This window comes from Camelina sativa, chromosome 8 (genome assembly GCF_030686135.1).
Source record: "Camelina sativa cultivar CO46 ecotype springtype chromosome 8, ASM3068613v1".
Lineage (NCBI taxonomy): Eukaryota > Viridiplantae > Streptophyta > Magnoliopsida > Brassicales > Brassicaceae > Camelina > Camelina sativa.
This window is the reverse complement of record NC_141887.1, coordinates 3,446,797-3,460,331: the sequence shown is the minus strand read 5'-3', so window position 1 is coordinate 3,460,331 and position 13,535 is coordinate 3,446,797. Positions and strand designations below refer to the sequence as shown.

The window sequence follows — 13,535 nt, the reverse complement described above, 5'->3', positions numbered from 1 at the left end:
GAACACCTTCTTTATTTCTTAAGAAAATTATCTCAAAACTTAAGCCTCACAATCTCTCTCTCTCAAATGATAAGTTATGTCACAACTAAACATCTCCTTATATATAAAACCTTCGTCCTAATCCTATTAGGAAAACATTTATGTTAGATAACTCCTAACATCCTTAGTCTTTATCTCTTAACCATAGCTCGGTTATATAGATTGTCCTATTTATCAAGTTGACTTCATGCTTAAGCCAACATTCTCCCTTCTAATCTTGAAGTCTTGCTTGCTCATGTCCTTCACACCAATAAGATCTCTCATCTCCTTGAACTTGGTTTTTCCTAACGTCTTTGTTAAGAAGTCCGCCTTTTGTATCTCTCCTGGAACATGCTAAACTTCGACTTGACCATTCTCAACACATTCTCGAATGAAATGGTACCTTGTGTGTATATGTTTGCTTCGACCGTGAAACATCGGGTTCTTTGTAAGAGCAATAGCGGATTGGTTATCTATTCCAATAAACACTTTCTCACATGGTAGCTCGGTAATCTCACTAAGAAGTTCTTGGAGCCAAATCGCCTGTCTCGTTGCCTCGGTTGCAGCCATGAATTCTGATTCACACGAAGACAATGCTGCTGTGTCTTGTTTTTGGGAACACCAAGTGATCAAACTCCCATCTAGGTAAAACACATGTCCTGTTGTACTTCTGCCATCATCCGGGTCTACATTGTGACTATTGTCACTATATCCAACAAGCTTTGTACTTGCTGAAGCTGACTTCTTGAAAAACAGTCTGAGTGTAGTCGTTCCTTTCAGGTACCTTAGACATTGCTTCATGGCTGCTCTGTGTGATTCTTTAGGACTATGCATGTAGCGACTTAAAACACCTACACAATATGAAAGGTCAGGCCATGTGTTTAACAGGTAACGAAGTAATCCTATGATTCTCCTGTAGGTCGTTCCATCAATATCATTTTCTTTTGTTGCTTTTGACAGTTTTAAGTCTTCCTCCATTGGTGTATGTGTCGAGTTGCAGTCTTTCATTCCAGCTTCCTCCAAGATTTTCAATGCGTATCGTTCTTGATTCAGAGTTATCCCTTCCTTTGTTTGAATTACTTTAATTCCAAGATAGTAAGTCAACTTCCCCATGTCGCTTATTTTGAATTTTGACGCCATCTCCTTCTTGAAGTTATCTATAATCTTTAAGCTAGTTCCTAAGACAAATATATCATCGACATAAACTGCAACAAGAAGAACTTCATGATTCACCTTTCTCCGGTAAACTGACGGTTCTTTCGAACACCTTCTGAACTGTAGTTCCTTGAAAACCTGGTTAAGTTTTTCGTTCCACGCTCTCGGAGCTTGTCGCAGGCCATACAATGCTTTGCGCAGCTTGTAAACTTTGTCTTCGCTCCTTTCTAGTACAAAACCTTCTGGTTGCGAGACATAAACCGTCTCCTTCAGCTCACCATTAAGAAATACCGTTTTGACGTCAAGATGGTGTATTTCCCATCCTTTAGATGCAGCAAAACTGATGAGGAGACGAATTGTCTTAATTCGAGCAACAGGAGCGAACACATCTTCGAAGTCGACTCCACACTTCTGCACATAACCCTTTGCAACCAATCTAGCCTTATATTTGTTTATGGTGCCATTAGAGTTTCTTTTCAACTTGAAAACCCATTTCAAGCCAATAGATTTTGCACCTTGTGGAAGCTCAACCAGATCCCAAGTCTGATTCCTTATGATTGAGTGTATCTCATCTTTACACGCTTGTAACCAGCTTTTGGAGTCCTTTGCTTCTTCAAAATCTCTTGGTTAATTGTTCAAGCACATTAGCAACCTTTCTCCTTCTTCCTCAGCAAGCAACACGTAGTCATTAAGATATTTAGGCTTAGTAACTACTCTCCCAAATCTTCTTAACACGAGTTGTCCTTGTTCTCCACCATCCTCTTCTTCTTCATCTTTCACTTCGCCTCTACTACTAGCATCGGAGTCTGATTCTGCAAGTTCTTGTTCGTTGACAACGTTTTCCTTTGTTTCGGCCTCCGTTTCCAAATTTGCAATTTCTGAGTTTGCATCATTGTTTTCGTAAGCACCAACAGTAGCATTCATGTCAAACTTTCCTATTCCATGATTTCCGAATTCACTAAGCTGGATTGTGAAGCTCCCAGCTCTAATTTGTTCTTGACTACCTTGGTTCCAGTTCCAACCTCTTGATTCATCAAAAACAACATCACGGCTCAGCACTACTTTATGCGTTTTTGGATCAACTAGTCGATAGGCTTTTGTTCCTGGCTCTGTTCCTAGGTGTACCAGTTTACGGGATCTATCATCTAGCTTTCTTAGGTGTGGTGTTTCCACTCTTGCAATTGCGATTCACCAAAAAAATATGCAGATGGTTAACATTCGGTGTCTTGTTTCGTAAAACTTCATATGGAGTCCTATCCTTGACTGCCCTTGTAGCTACTCGATTCAAAAAATATGTCGAGTGTCTGATTGCATCTCCCCACAAGTAACTCGGGACACTCATGTGCTTCATAATGCTCCTGGTCATCTCCAATAAAGTCTTGTTTCTCCTCTCCACAACGCCATTCTGTTGTGGTGTATATGGAGCTGTAAGATGTCGTTTAATCCCTGAAATAGCACAGAAGGAATCAAACTCATGTGACACAAATTCTCTTCCTCTGTCTGTCTGGAATGTTTTTATCTTCTCTCATGACTCTCGTTCTACCACAGCCTTAAATTTCTTGAACTTGTCGAATGCATCACTCTTTTCTTTCAACAGTATCGTCTACATGTACCTTGAGTGATCATCTATGAGCATAACAATGTATTTATTCCCAGACATTGTACTTGGTGTAATAGGACCGCATAAATCACCATGAATGAGCTCTAGCACTTTTGTTGCTCGATACAATGAAGCCTTAGGAAACACTCTTATTGCTTGTTTACCTAAAAAACAAGATCCGCAGATTTCTTTTTCAAATTTCACATGAGGTGTTCCAACAACAAGCTCCCTCTCCATCATTGACTTCAACGTCTCATGATTTATGTGTCCTAGGCGTGCATGCCACCTACTTGAATCACTCATCGTTGTTAGGCTCAGACACAATGTGTCATTTATCTTCATACAAACCTTATATAGGCGGTTCTTTGATCTAGAGGCCTTGACAAGTAATTTTCCATTACGATCATACATCGTTAAGAGTTTTCCTCTCATTCTCACGTCGCAACCAGCTTCAGTAACTTGTTCAAGACTAATAATATTACTCTTCAAACCTAGGATGTAATATACTTCAGTCATTGTTCTTGCCTCACCATTCATATCAACAAGCTCGATAGATCCTTTTCCTTTGATGTCAATGCGGGAATCATCACCAAACCTTACTTTTCCAGTGATAGTGCTGTCCAAACAAGAAAAATACCTTCGGTTTCCAGTCATGTGGTTGCTAGCCCCATTATCAAGATACCAAGTATTGTCTTCTCCATTACTTGTTTCATATTTACTTGGCACCACCTTCTTCTCGTTTAAGTACACTACCTTGTGCATCATAAGCTCGTTTGCTTTTTCTGTATCTTTAGTGTCGTTCTCCTGTGTTTCTTGTAGTTTAAGCAATCGATCAGGACACTTTGAAGCATAGTGTCCAAATTTATCACATCGGAAACATTCTATCTCGGACAGGTCTCTTGCTCCATTGAACCTTCCACGACTTCTTCCCCTGAAACATCCTCCACGAACTTTGTCTTGATTCCCTCCATTGTATCCTCCATTAAAGTCGCGATTTGCTGGTTGTACTTGCGGCTTCGAGTTTGTGTACATCAACTTGCTTTGATCTTCTTTTGTCTCTTCTTGCTCGGTTATACGTTCTTCGTAAGTCTTCAAGCGTCCCACAATATCTTCAAAGCTTGTTTTATTGAGATCCAAGACTTGCTCAAGTGATGCCACGATGTGGATATACCTTCTCCGAGGAAGGCTCTTAAGAAATTTCTTTACAAGCTTGGATTCCTCAATATCTTCTCCGAGAGCAGCTGATTTCGACGAGATTTCTGATAGCTTTCCAACGAACTCATCAATGGTCTCTGCATCCTTCATCTTCAACTGGTCGAATTCTGCCATCAACGTTTGTAGCCTAGCTTCTTTGACTCGATCTGCTCCAACATGCCTCGTCTTGATGGCTTCCCAGACTTTCTTTGCGTTGTCTAACTCACCAACTTGAAGGATCAGCGACTTAGGAATCGATTGGAACAACAAGGCCATAACCATCGTCTCTTGTTTCTATAACATTCCACGCCTTGTTTACTCTAAGGAGAAACCTCATCCGCATGGCCCAAACATTGTAATTGCTAGAGGTTAACATAGGGCACTTGATTGAGGAAGGCCCACCTCATTCTTTTCTCAAACTCGAAGTAGCTTCAATGTCTTCATTCTTTGCCATCGTTTCTTTTTAGCTCTGATACCAAATATTGTTTTGAAGTTGATTTAAGAAGTTTAAGATTGTCTCAAAGAACACCTTCTTATTGCTTAAGAAAATTATCTCAAAACTTAAGCCTCACAATCTCTCTCTCTCAAATCATAAGTTATGTCACAACTAGACATCTCCTTATATAAAACCTTAGTCCTAATCCTAATAAGAAAAAACTTATGTTAGATAATTCCTAACATCCTTAGTCCTTATCTCTTAACCATAGCTCGGTTAGATAAGGATTATCCTATTTTTCAAATTGACTTCATGCTTAAGCCAACAAGAGTGGAGACCTAGCGCGTTGGACGATTAACGGGAACCTAAGCGGGATCTTAAGCTTTAATAAACTTTTTTCTTTTTAAATGGTTTCACTTTCTTCATTGTGGCGTTAACACTAATGATGGATCTAGTGCCAAAAGATTAATATTTGAAGATTAGGGAACTTTATACCTTTATTACTATGATAATTATTTTTATCAAATCAAAAAAATAAACTAAAAATATTTTTAAGTTGATTTGAAAAATAAACATTTAAAATATTTTTTTTTGATGACTTTTTATTTTATTCTTCAAATTAGATTAAAAAAAATCAAAGCTTTCAAGTCATATATCAAATTTTGGTATTTTTATATTAAAGTCAATATGTTTAATCTTAATACTATTAAAAACAAAGTATATTTTGAAAATGTCTGAATTTACTCCTAGTATTTATGAAATGTGCCATTCAAAACAGTTATCAAAATTTTCTCATTAAGGGTAAATTGGTTGGGACACTCCTAATCTTACTCTCAAACATAACTACTTCGGAGAAAACAATATTCAGATTTAGGATAAGCCAATCGGATCATGAACAGAGGGACACATATCTTACTTGGATATTTTCTTATATTATACTAGCAATTGACTTGCGCTACGCGCGGGAGTTAGATGAAGGTGTATTTGGAGGTTTTGTTGTGTATATTATTTTTTGGTTATGTAAGCGTGGGAGTTAGATGAAGGTGAATTTGGAGGTTTTGTTGTGTATATTATTTTTTGGTTATGTAAATTCATTTTTATGCCTGTTTTTGTATTTGATTTGGGTGCTTATGTTGTTTGTTGGATATGTTTTTTAAAAAATAGGTTTTGCGGTAAGTATAATTTAATGTGTTTTTTTTTTCAAAATTTGAGATCATCTTCTGTGTTTTTTTAAATGATTATGATGAGAAGTTAACATTGTGTACTTAAAGTTGTTGTTTTGCTGTACTTGTTTGTTGTAATTAATGTATTATTATTTGTTATTTTGTCATTGTCTAGTATTTGACATGTGCTTAGCGGGGGAGTTTGATTAGAGTGTGATATGTGTTTTTTGTGGATATTTATAAAGTGTTTTGTTATTTTCTCTTTATATCTTGGTTGCTATTTTTTTGGTGTTTTTTTTTGAAATGATCATTTTGGCTTTCTTGCTTGCTTTTTTGTTGCATTAAATATAATCTACTGTGTAGTTTTCCATTTTTATTTTATATTAGTTGTGTTTATTTTAAAATTTGGTGTTTTTCCAGTTAAATTGCATATTTGTACATTATGATGTATAAGTTGATTTCTGGATGTACTTGTTTTTTTTTTCTTTTTTATCCGTTTGTTTTTTTTGTGATTGTGTTACAAAGTTTGTAAGTTAGTAATTTTTTACAAGGTTTTTAATTTACTTACATTCAAGTGTTTATATATATATATATATATATATATTTCTCCTTACGTACATTAAAGGTTGTGGTGTTTTGGGTCTAGATTGGGTTTTATCGATTTGAGGATGTATTTGTCCTTTTGGGATTAGCCCGTGTCTTGTAGTTGTGTTTTTTCTTCTTTATCGTATATCGGTTGTTGGACGGAATGGTGTGTATCAATATTTCAATCTAAAGGATAGTAGTAGGCTTGTAGATCTTATTTTGATGGGCGTTCTTCGTTTTGAAGCATTCATTGTGTCGATACAGAAAACTTTAATTTTTTTGACGCCTTTGGGAAGGTTTTGTCTTGCCTTCGATACGATGGTGGATAATTGGTGCTCTCATGGTTAGTTCGTTCACCGTCTGTGTTAATTGGTTCTCCCATGTGTACATTTCATTCTCTAATTAAGTAATCGACTCTTTTAAGAAGGTTGTTATAATTTTAGTTTCAATAGAACCATCTCAGTATTTGGCTGGATTTACTCTGATTTGCTCTTTTTGAAATTTCTCGTTTTTTATGGATTTCTGTTTGCTTATGTATTGATTCTGAAATACTACTGGTTCTACTGTTTTTTGCTACTTTTCGAGAGCCTTGGCTTTGACTCGATTTCATTTACTAATCTTTTTTTAGCGTCTCTTTTGTGGTTTGTTAGTGTCTACATCTCTTACCTTTTTTTTAGTTTGGTGATAGATGTGTCAACATGTGCCAAATTAGGTTTACTTTGTTTTAGTTTCTTTACCTTCATGCTGTTTTATTTTTCTTGATTCCCCTGTTTTGATCGGTCTTCCCTTTTGTATTTCTGCGACCTTGCTTTTGTTTACTGTATTTTTCGTTAAAGTTGTTCTTCGTGCATAACAATTTTATATCTTATAGGTAAAAACCATTTTGCTAATATCTTTATCCTCGTGTTCATAGTTGTTCGTAATATCTGTTGACTTATGTTGGCATGATGCGCTATTGTTTTTAATAAATTGTTTAATTTTTTTGTTGTATTTTCAATTGTTTGAGATTGGACACATCGACATAACATCTGAATAAAAGAACTTGTAAAGAACTCTTACATTTGAAATATATGTCAATATTAAAGGATGATAACATTCATAAACCATATTGTCGATCGTTTAGCTAAAAGAAGAAGACAAATTTAACCATTTGTTTGTAGTAGTAGCAATGAGGGCATCTATTTTCCATGTCAGTGAGGCTACAGATGATGGTTGGTTGAACTTCTCTCATTGTAGTGAAGTAGCATTATAGTTTTTGCACATTGATTTTGTGTAAGGACTTCTTGTTATTTTTCCAGCATTGATCACCCTTTGCTTTGTTTTCTTTCCAACCTAGTTTATTCAGCCACAATTGGCCTTCCTCAGTGTCACCTCTGCACAACTTCAAGTGTTCCAACCCTTCTTCTGTGTTTGTTGTTATGAAAATACTTCTGGATTCTTTTGATGTAATGTGCCTCCACATTTCCACTTGCAATGCATTTTTCCATTAGATCTTGGTACTTGCTTATTGCTGCTAGTGGTCTTAGATTGATATTCTTGTAAACTCGATGATCTTGGGTTGCCTTTGCAAGGTCTGGTGATGCTAGCATAATATGCTTGACCGTTTTTCGTGAAATCCGAGCAGCTCTTGAGATGATATTTCCGAGCACGTCATTTGGTAGTTCGTCAAGTGAGTAGGGTGTATTTTGTTGCATTTTTCGGAAGTTGGAGAGTATATTTTGCTACTATTTTTTCTCTCGTCCTTTATAGAGTGGACGTTTGTTGCAGTTACGTTTGTGTGTGTTTAAAATATTAATGTCGACCTGCCACTATTTGGTTTAATTGGGACCTTTGATATTGACGTCGTTATGAGTTCTGCTCGTTACCTTCTTAATCATTAATTTAGGACTTCATTGTATGAGTTATTTGGTTTAGTGGGGTTTGATTTTAATTTTTGATCCTTTTATATTTTCTAGCGTTTTAAAATTATGGACATTAATATCTTTTTAAAGGAAATTATAACGGAAATACATATGTCCTACAGGGAATACAATTTGTCATTTATATTTTTGATAAATAAGAAGTGTGGTTGAATTATTTTTCTAGATTGGTATAAACATTTTTTTACCTCAATTAAGTTTTTAGTCTATTCTTTGTTTCCCTCTGTTTGTTTCTCTCAGGGCTAGAGTTTGTACCCGCGCACGGGCGGGATTTTAATTTAAAATATTGTTTATCAATATAAATTCTTGAGCTCAGGTATAATTATTTAAACATTTGAGTATAAATCTATATAAATACTAAACTTACTTTACTAAGTGATATACAACATATATATTGCTGAAAATAATTTTTTTTGTTATATCTATTTGCGCGGGATTTTAGTCTAAATTTTTTATCAATAAAAATTATTGAATATATATATATATATATAATCATTTGAAGTTTAAAAGATAAATCTATATAAACGTTATACTTGTTTTATTAATCTATATATAACATATATTTTCTAGTTTCGCAATAATATTTTCTTGGAAAATCAACAATATATCACATGATAATAAAAAATAACTTAAGAACCTCCGTGGAAGAGTCGTCAATCTTCTGATCTTTTATCCCTAGAAAAGTTCATTCTATATTCATATCCCACGAAAACTTATTTTTAAAAGTTTTAAAGCCGAATTTCAATTGTTTGCCTAAATATAGAGATCATTTAAACTAAATACAAATATACAAAGTTTTATGAACATTTTTAGTGTTATGTCGCTACAAATGCATTATCTGCCATAATAGAATTTCCAACCAAATCAAGAATGCTTAGATGGTGAAATGATTAACCCCGACAATGAATATCCATTCACTAATCAAAGTTTCATATTTTTCTAAAACCTCATATGTTATTTTCAGATGTTAATTTTGTGATGCAATTCCAGCTTCGTTTTCTAAAAAAACATACTATACTTTAAATATGTTGTTTCTGCCAATGTTTTGGGTTAAAAATATTTGATAAAATTGATGAAATCTCAAGCTGTTTTTATATTTTACTTTTTATCATGTTATAGAATTGTAGCTTTAGTTGATAATATGTCTTCTGAGATATGTTACACAAATCACATGTCACTTTTTCTAACGGCTTACATATAACTTTTTCTATATTTTGTGACCATTTGACCAAACTTAATCTCTGCGTATACTTTATCAAACTATATTTTGGCACACAATACTGAAACAATAGCTTCTGTTTCTGATCGGTTCCTATGCAAAATGGTCTAGCTATATCTACTGCCTCCTGATTACTAACCTTGTCCCATAGAGCGTATGATGCTAAGATCAAGAACTCGTGTTGGGGATTGATCCGTAGAACCTTTGTCTCTGGTTCAGATATTATCCATTGGTTGAGATGAGCATCTCCTATTCCTCTAGATACTGCTAAAGATCCTTGGATTCTCCAAACACTTTTGAATGTATCCACATAACCGCCCTGCAGCATTATCGTATTCAGAACCATGTAATCCTGAATTAAAAAAAACAAACAGTAACTATTTTTGCAAGAATTCTTACCGAGCTCTCAATTCTGTTACGTTCATCTTCTCTCGAAGGACGATGATCAGAAGTCATAGCCTCAGCGTGTCCTCCAACGCTTAAAACAGCACGGCATTCCACGAGATTCCCATTGTTGATCAGAGCCGTGACACAGCAAGAGCCGCTCTTAGCATCTTTCTCCCTAAGAAACTCAGAATCCAGTCGCTAGGTAACCGCGTCTTACAGCTTCTTTAATATTTGAATCGTTCATCCCACCAACAATCTCATCTAGAATGTTACTACACAAGTTGTTATAGGAGCTGCAATACCAACCGGTATATCAAACCTCATCGGGCGTTTCCTCTTCAGAACGTCTCCGAGAACAAAGTCTGTTCCAAACCCTAATTTAGCTGGCGGTTTCAGGAGACGGAGGCAGAACGGAGATGTGGGAGGCGTAGAGGAAAGATAAGGAGAAGAAGCTGGAGGATTGAGATGGGATAGAGATAGATTTAGGGTTTCGTGCACCGGAGGTTTGTTGCAGAAAAGTGACGATGACAGAGAGAACACCGGCGAGTTGCAAACGACATCGTTTGTAAAAGAAAACTTTTTAGGTAAGTTTGATTGTGTCTATGAGTCGTGTTTTGCGTTTTTTGTTAAGTGTCGACGAGAGAGAAAGATACTATATATATATACAAAGACGAGTCTCAAGTCTCCGTGGCCGTTGTTGTTTGCTTCTTCCAGCCTTCCAGGTCAAACGTTACCACTCTTATCTCCTTGTTTTTGACTTTTCAAATCATGGATCCAAACAGAGATCGATGAATTTTGTGCCAAAAGAATAAAACAAAAAAATAATAAAGGAAAGTGGAATACCTAAACCCCTTGCGCTACTTCTCCTTCACTGTACATGTATTTATGATCGATTGATTGATTTAGCTGGAACTTACAGGAACTTGATAACAGAATTATTTGCCTCTAACCACGTCTCGGGTGAGAATTGGGAACTGTCTCCCAAAGACGAAGAAGCTAGAAAGAGAGTACAATCTCACACAAAGAACACAAAGGTAAAACTCTAACTCTCTTTGCTCCTTTTAACTCTAGGTGGCTCTTTTCTAATTTGTCTCTCAATATTTCTCTGTATCTCCTTCAAAGTGATATCCTCTCTTAATAAATTTAGGGCTATTAATTTAGCCGTTACAAAGGCTGTGTGAAGTTAAACGCCATGGATCGAGAGTTACGGAGGAGAGGAATGTGTGAAGGTGGAGCGTTCTTGACAGCGCGTGGAAAAACTTTATTAGGTTTAATCCATATGCTAAAGAAATAGTTTGGGCCCAGAGACGTTGGCCCAGATTGTGATATAAAATTATGTGGAAAAGTTTGTTTATTGAATGAATGTTTAGTAGGCTAATAATTATCTCTTAGACCCACAAAATTATTAAAAAAGAAATGCTGATGTGGCTCCAGAAGAAAGGAAAAGATTACTTTATATATATATACTAGCAAGTTGCCCGCGCTATGCGCGGAAGTTTTATTATCTATTTATTTTTATTTTATTTGTTATTTAATTTTTGTTGTTATTTTGCCTTTTGTTTTTATATTTTGATTCATTGGTTTGGTTGTTATTTTTTTTTATAAGTTGGGTAGTTTTGTAATATTAATTATAATATAATTGAAAATTTTAAAATAGTTATTGCATCTGTATTCAACGTCATTGATGCTGCGCATGATGGTTGATCGAACAACCGCCAAAGTAGCGTAATAGAATTGTATTTTTGTTACCCTGATTCCATGTAATGAGTGTTTGTCTTTTTCTAGCATTGATCGGTCTTTGTTTTGCTTTGTTTCCAGTCCAGATTATCTAACCAGAGTTTTCTTCCACAATATTGCCTCTGCATAACATTACAATTTTGTAAAGGTAAATACTACTGCTGTTCATAAATATTCCAATCCTGAATCTGTGTTGTTTTTGTGAAAATATTCTTGAATTCGTTTTATGTAGTGTGTCTCCACATTTTGACTTGCGAGGTATTTCTCCATGAAGGTCTTTGTCTCTATTTATTGTTGATAATAGATTCATACTTTGCGGCCTTAAGTTGATATTCTTGTATTCTCAATTGTCTTGGGCTGCCTTTGCAAGTGGTGGTGATACTTCCAATATATGTCTTACGTTTTTGCGGAAAACGCGAGCAACTCGTGCCATTATATCTCCGAGGATTTCATTTAGGAGTTCTTCTAGGGTGTATGGTTTTACTTGGTACATTTTTTGTATGTTTCTTCTGAATTGTTTTGGTCATAATTTTTCATGTACTTTATAGTGTTGATGTGCGTTGGAGTTACGTTTTGGTATTATGGCTTAATTGTTGGTTTGTCTTTATTATTGGTTAATTATGTGTTTTATATTGAGGTTTTATGTAGTATTGCCGTTACCTCTCTTGCTCATTATTTTATCATTTCATTGTCTGAGTAATTGTGTTTAGTGGCGTTTTTGTTTATTATCCATTGTGTGAGTAATTTTGTTGTGTGGCTTGATCTCAAAAAAAATTTAATTCTGTTTTAAATTTATTATGAACTTGTTGGTCTATACTTTTAAAAATTATGTATTGAAGTTGTTGATGGTCTCCGAATCAACCCTTTGCTCTATTTTTTTGTCCTAAATACTATTAATTATTATAATGTATTAAAATGAAGTAGTTTTCAGAGAAAAATGTTTTTTTAGGTATCTTTTTTTATAGTGTTTTAATGAAACCACCTTTAATTTGTATAACAGATTACAATAACCTCAATGTTTTTGTTAACAATTTTTTTTTGTCTTTTCATGGATCTAGGTATTGTTGTTAATATTGTGGGCATTTTAATATATTGGTTTGAGAGTTGAAGGATTATTTGTGATTTTTTTTTTGTCAAAATTAGAAATTAGAAATAAGAAGTAAAACAGTTGGGTTTGATATGGGCCTTTCAAGTGTTATGAACAAATAAATTAAAAACTGCTTAGTGGATAAGTGTTTTAGAATAGGCCCAAAAAATTAAAAAATGAGTTGCTGATGTGGCAGCACTAGGAGTGAGAAAATGTATCTTTATATATATAGATTCAGAAATATATTAATTGCAACATTTTGATTTTAGAAACAACATTAGCTTTTCCCTCCTATAATTTAGTCATTTTGTTAACTACAGTTATGGTAAATGATAGACATCTTTATCAAATATCGTTTAAATACTAATTACCATAAGATTCCCCTTTTATTCTTTATTCAAATTTAATATGTATCATATTCGTGTAGGTATCATATTTTATGCTAATTGACTGATTAATTAATTTTTTTTTTTGACAACAGAGTACAAGATTGGCTCAAACAAGCCAATACGAAGGAACATTGTTTACAAAGGTAACTAGGTGCGGAACTGTGCGAACACGTCGCGCTAAATTATCCGCTTTACCATTCTGAGAACGAGGGACATAGACTAAGGAAAAAGAAGCAAACTCATCTCTATCCGCCTGGATGTTCTCCAAGTAAGATGTAAAAGTTTGCCACTCGGACGGGGAAGACACCATCTTCACTAAGTCGGAGTAGTCGGTGAGGAAGACGACAGATTGGTTATCCGCTCCAATCATACATCGCATAGCCCAGATAAGGGCTTCTACCTTGGTATGAAGAGGAGAGAGACTACGGCGAAGGTTGGCAGCACCCATAGTAGGAGCATCACCCCAAGGCGACGTGCAAAACCATCCTCTTCCCGCAAAAAGATCTATTGCTTTCCATGAACCATCAATATAACAAATATAACTCGAGAAAGGCCTAGGAACCCTGAAACTCCCCCTTACACAGGGGGAGCCGCGCTGGTAATATCCGGTGCTAAGACCATATCGTCTGTTGGAGCCAGAACCCAT

At 35.2% G+C, this 13,535-nt stretch overlaps 1 protein-coding gene and 1 pseudogene across 2 annotated transcripts; both read right to left on the bottom strand.

Moving 5' to 3' along the window:
* Nucleotides 1-9,113: 9,113 nt before the first annotated feature.
* LOC104709178 (putative protein phosphatase 2C 2) lies at nucleotides 9,114-9,969 on the bottom strand (annotated as a pseudogene). The gene is made up of 2 exons (XR_015563739.1): nucleotides 9,689-9,969; nucleotides 9,114-9,608 (listed from the first exon to the last, which is right to left on the bottom strand). The product of XR_015563739.1 is annotated as a putative protein phosphatase 2C 2 (transcript).
* Nucleotides 9,970-12,995: 3,026 nt separating this feature from the next.
* On the bottom strand, nucleotides 12,996-13,535 carry LOC147939629 (uncharacterized). The gene has a single exon (XM_087463077.1). The coding sequence runs from the start codon at nucleotides 13,533-13,535 to the stop codon at nucleotides 12,996-12,998; it is 540 nt and encodes a 179-aa protein (XP_087319203.1).

What these genes read in the sequence shown, in the direction of transcription:
- LOC147939629 (XM_087463077.1), bottom strand. Translation starts at nt 13,535, where the DNA reads ATGGGTTCTGGCTCCAACAGACGATATGGTCTTAGCACCGGATATTAC.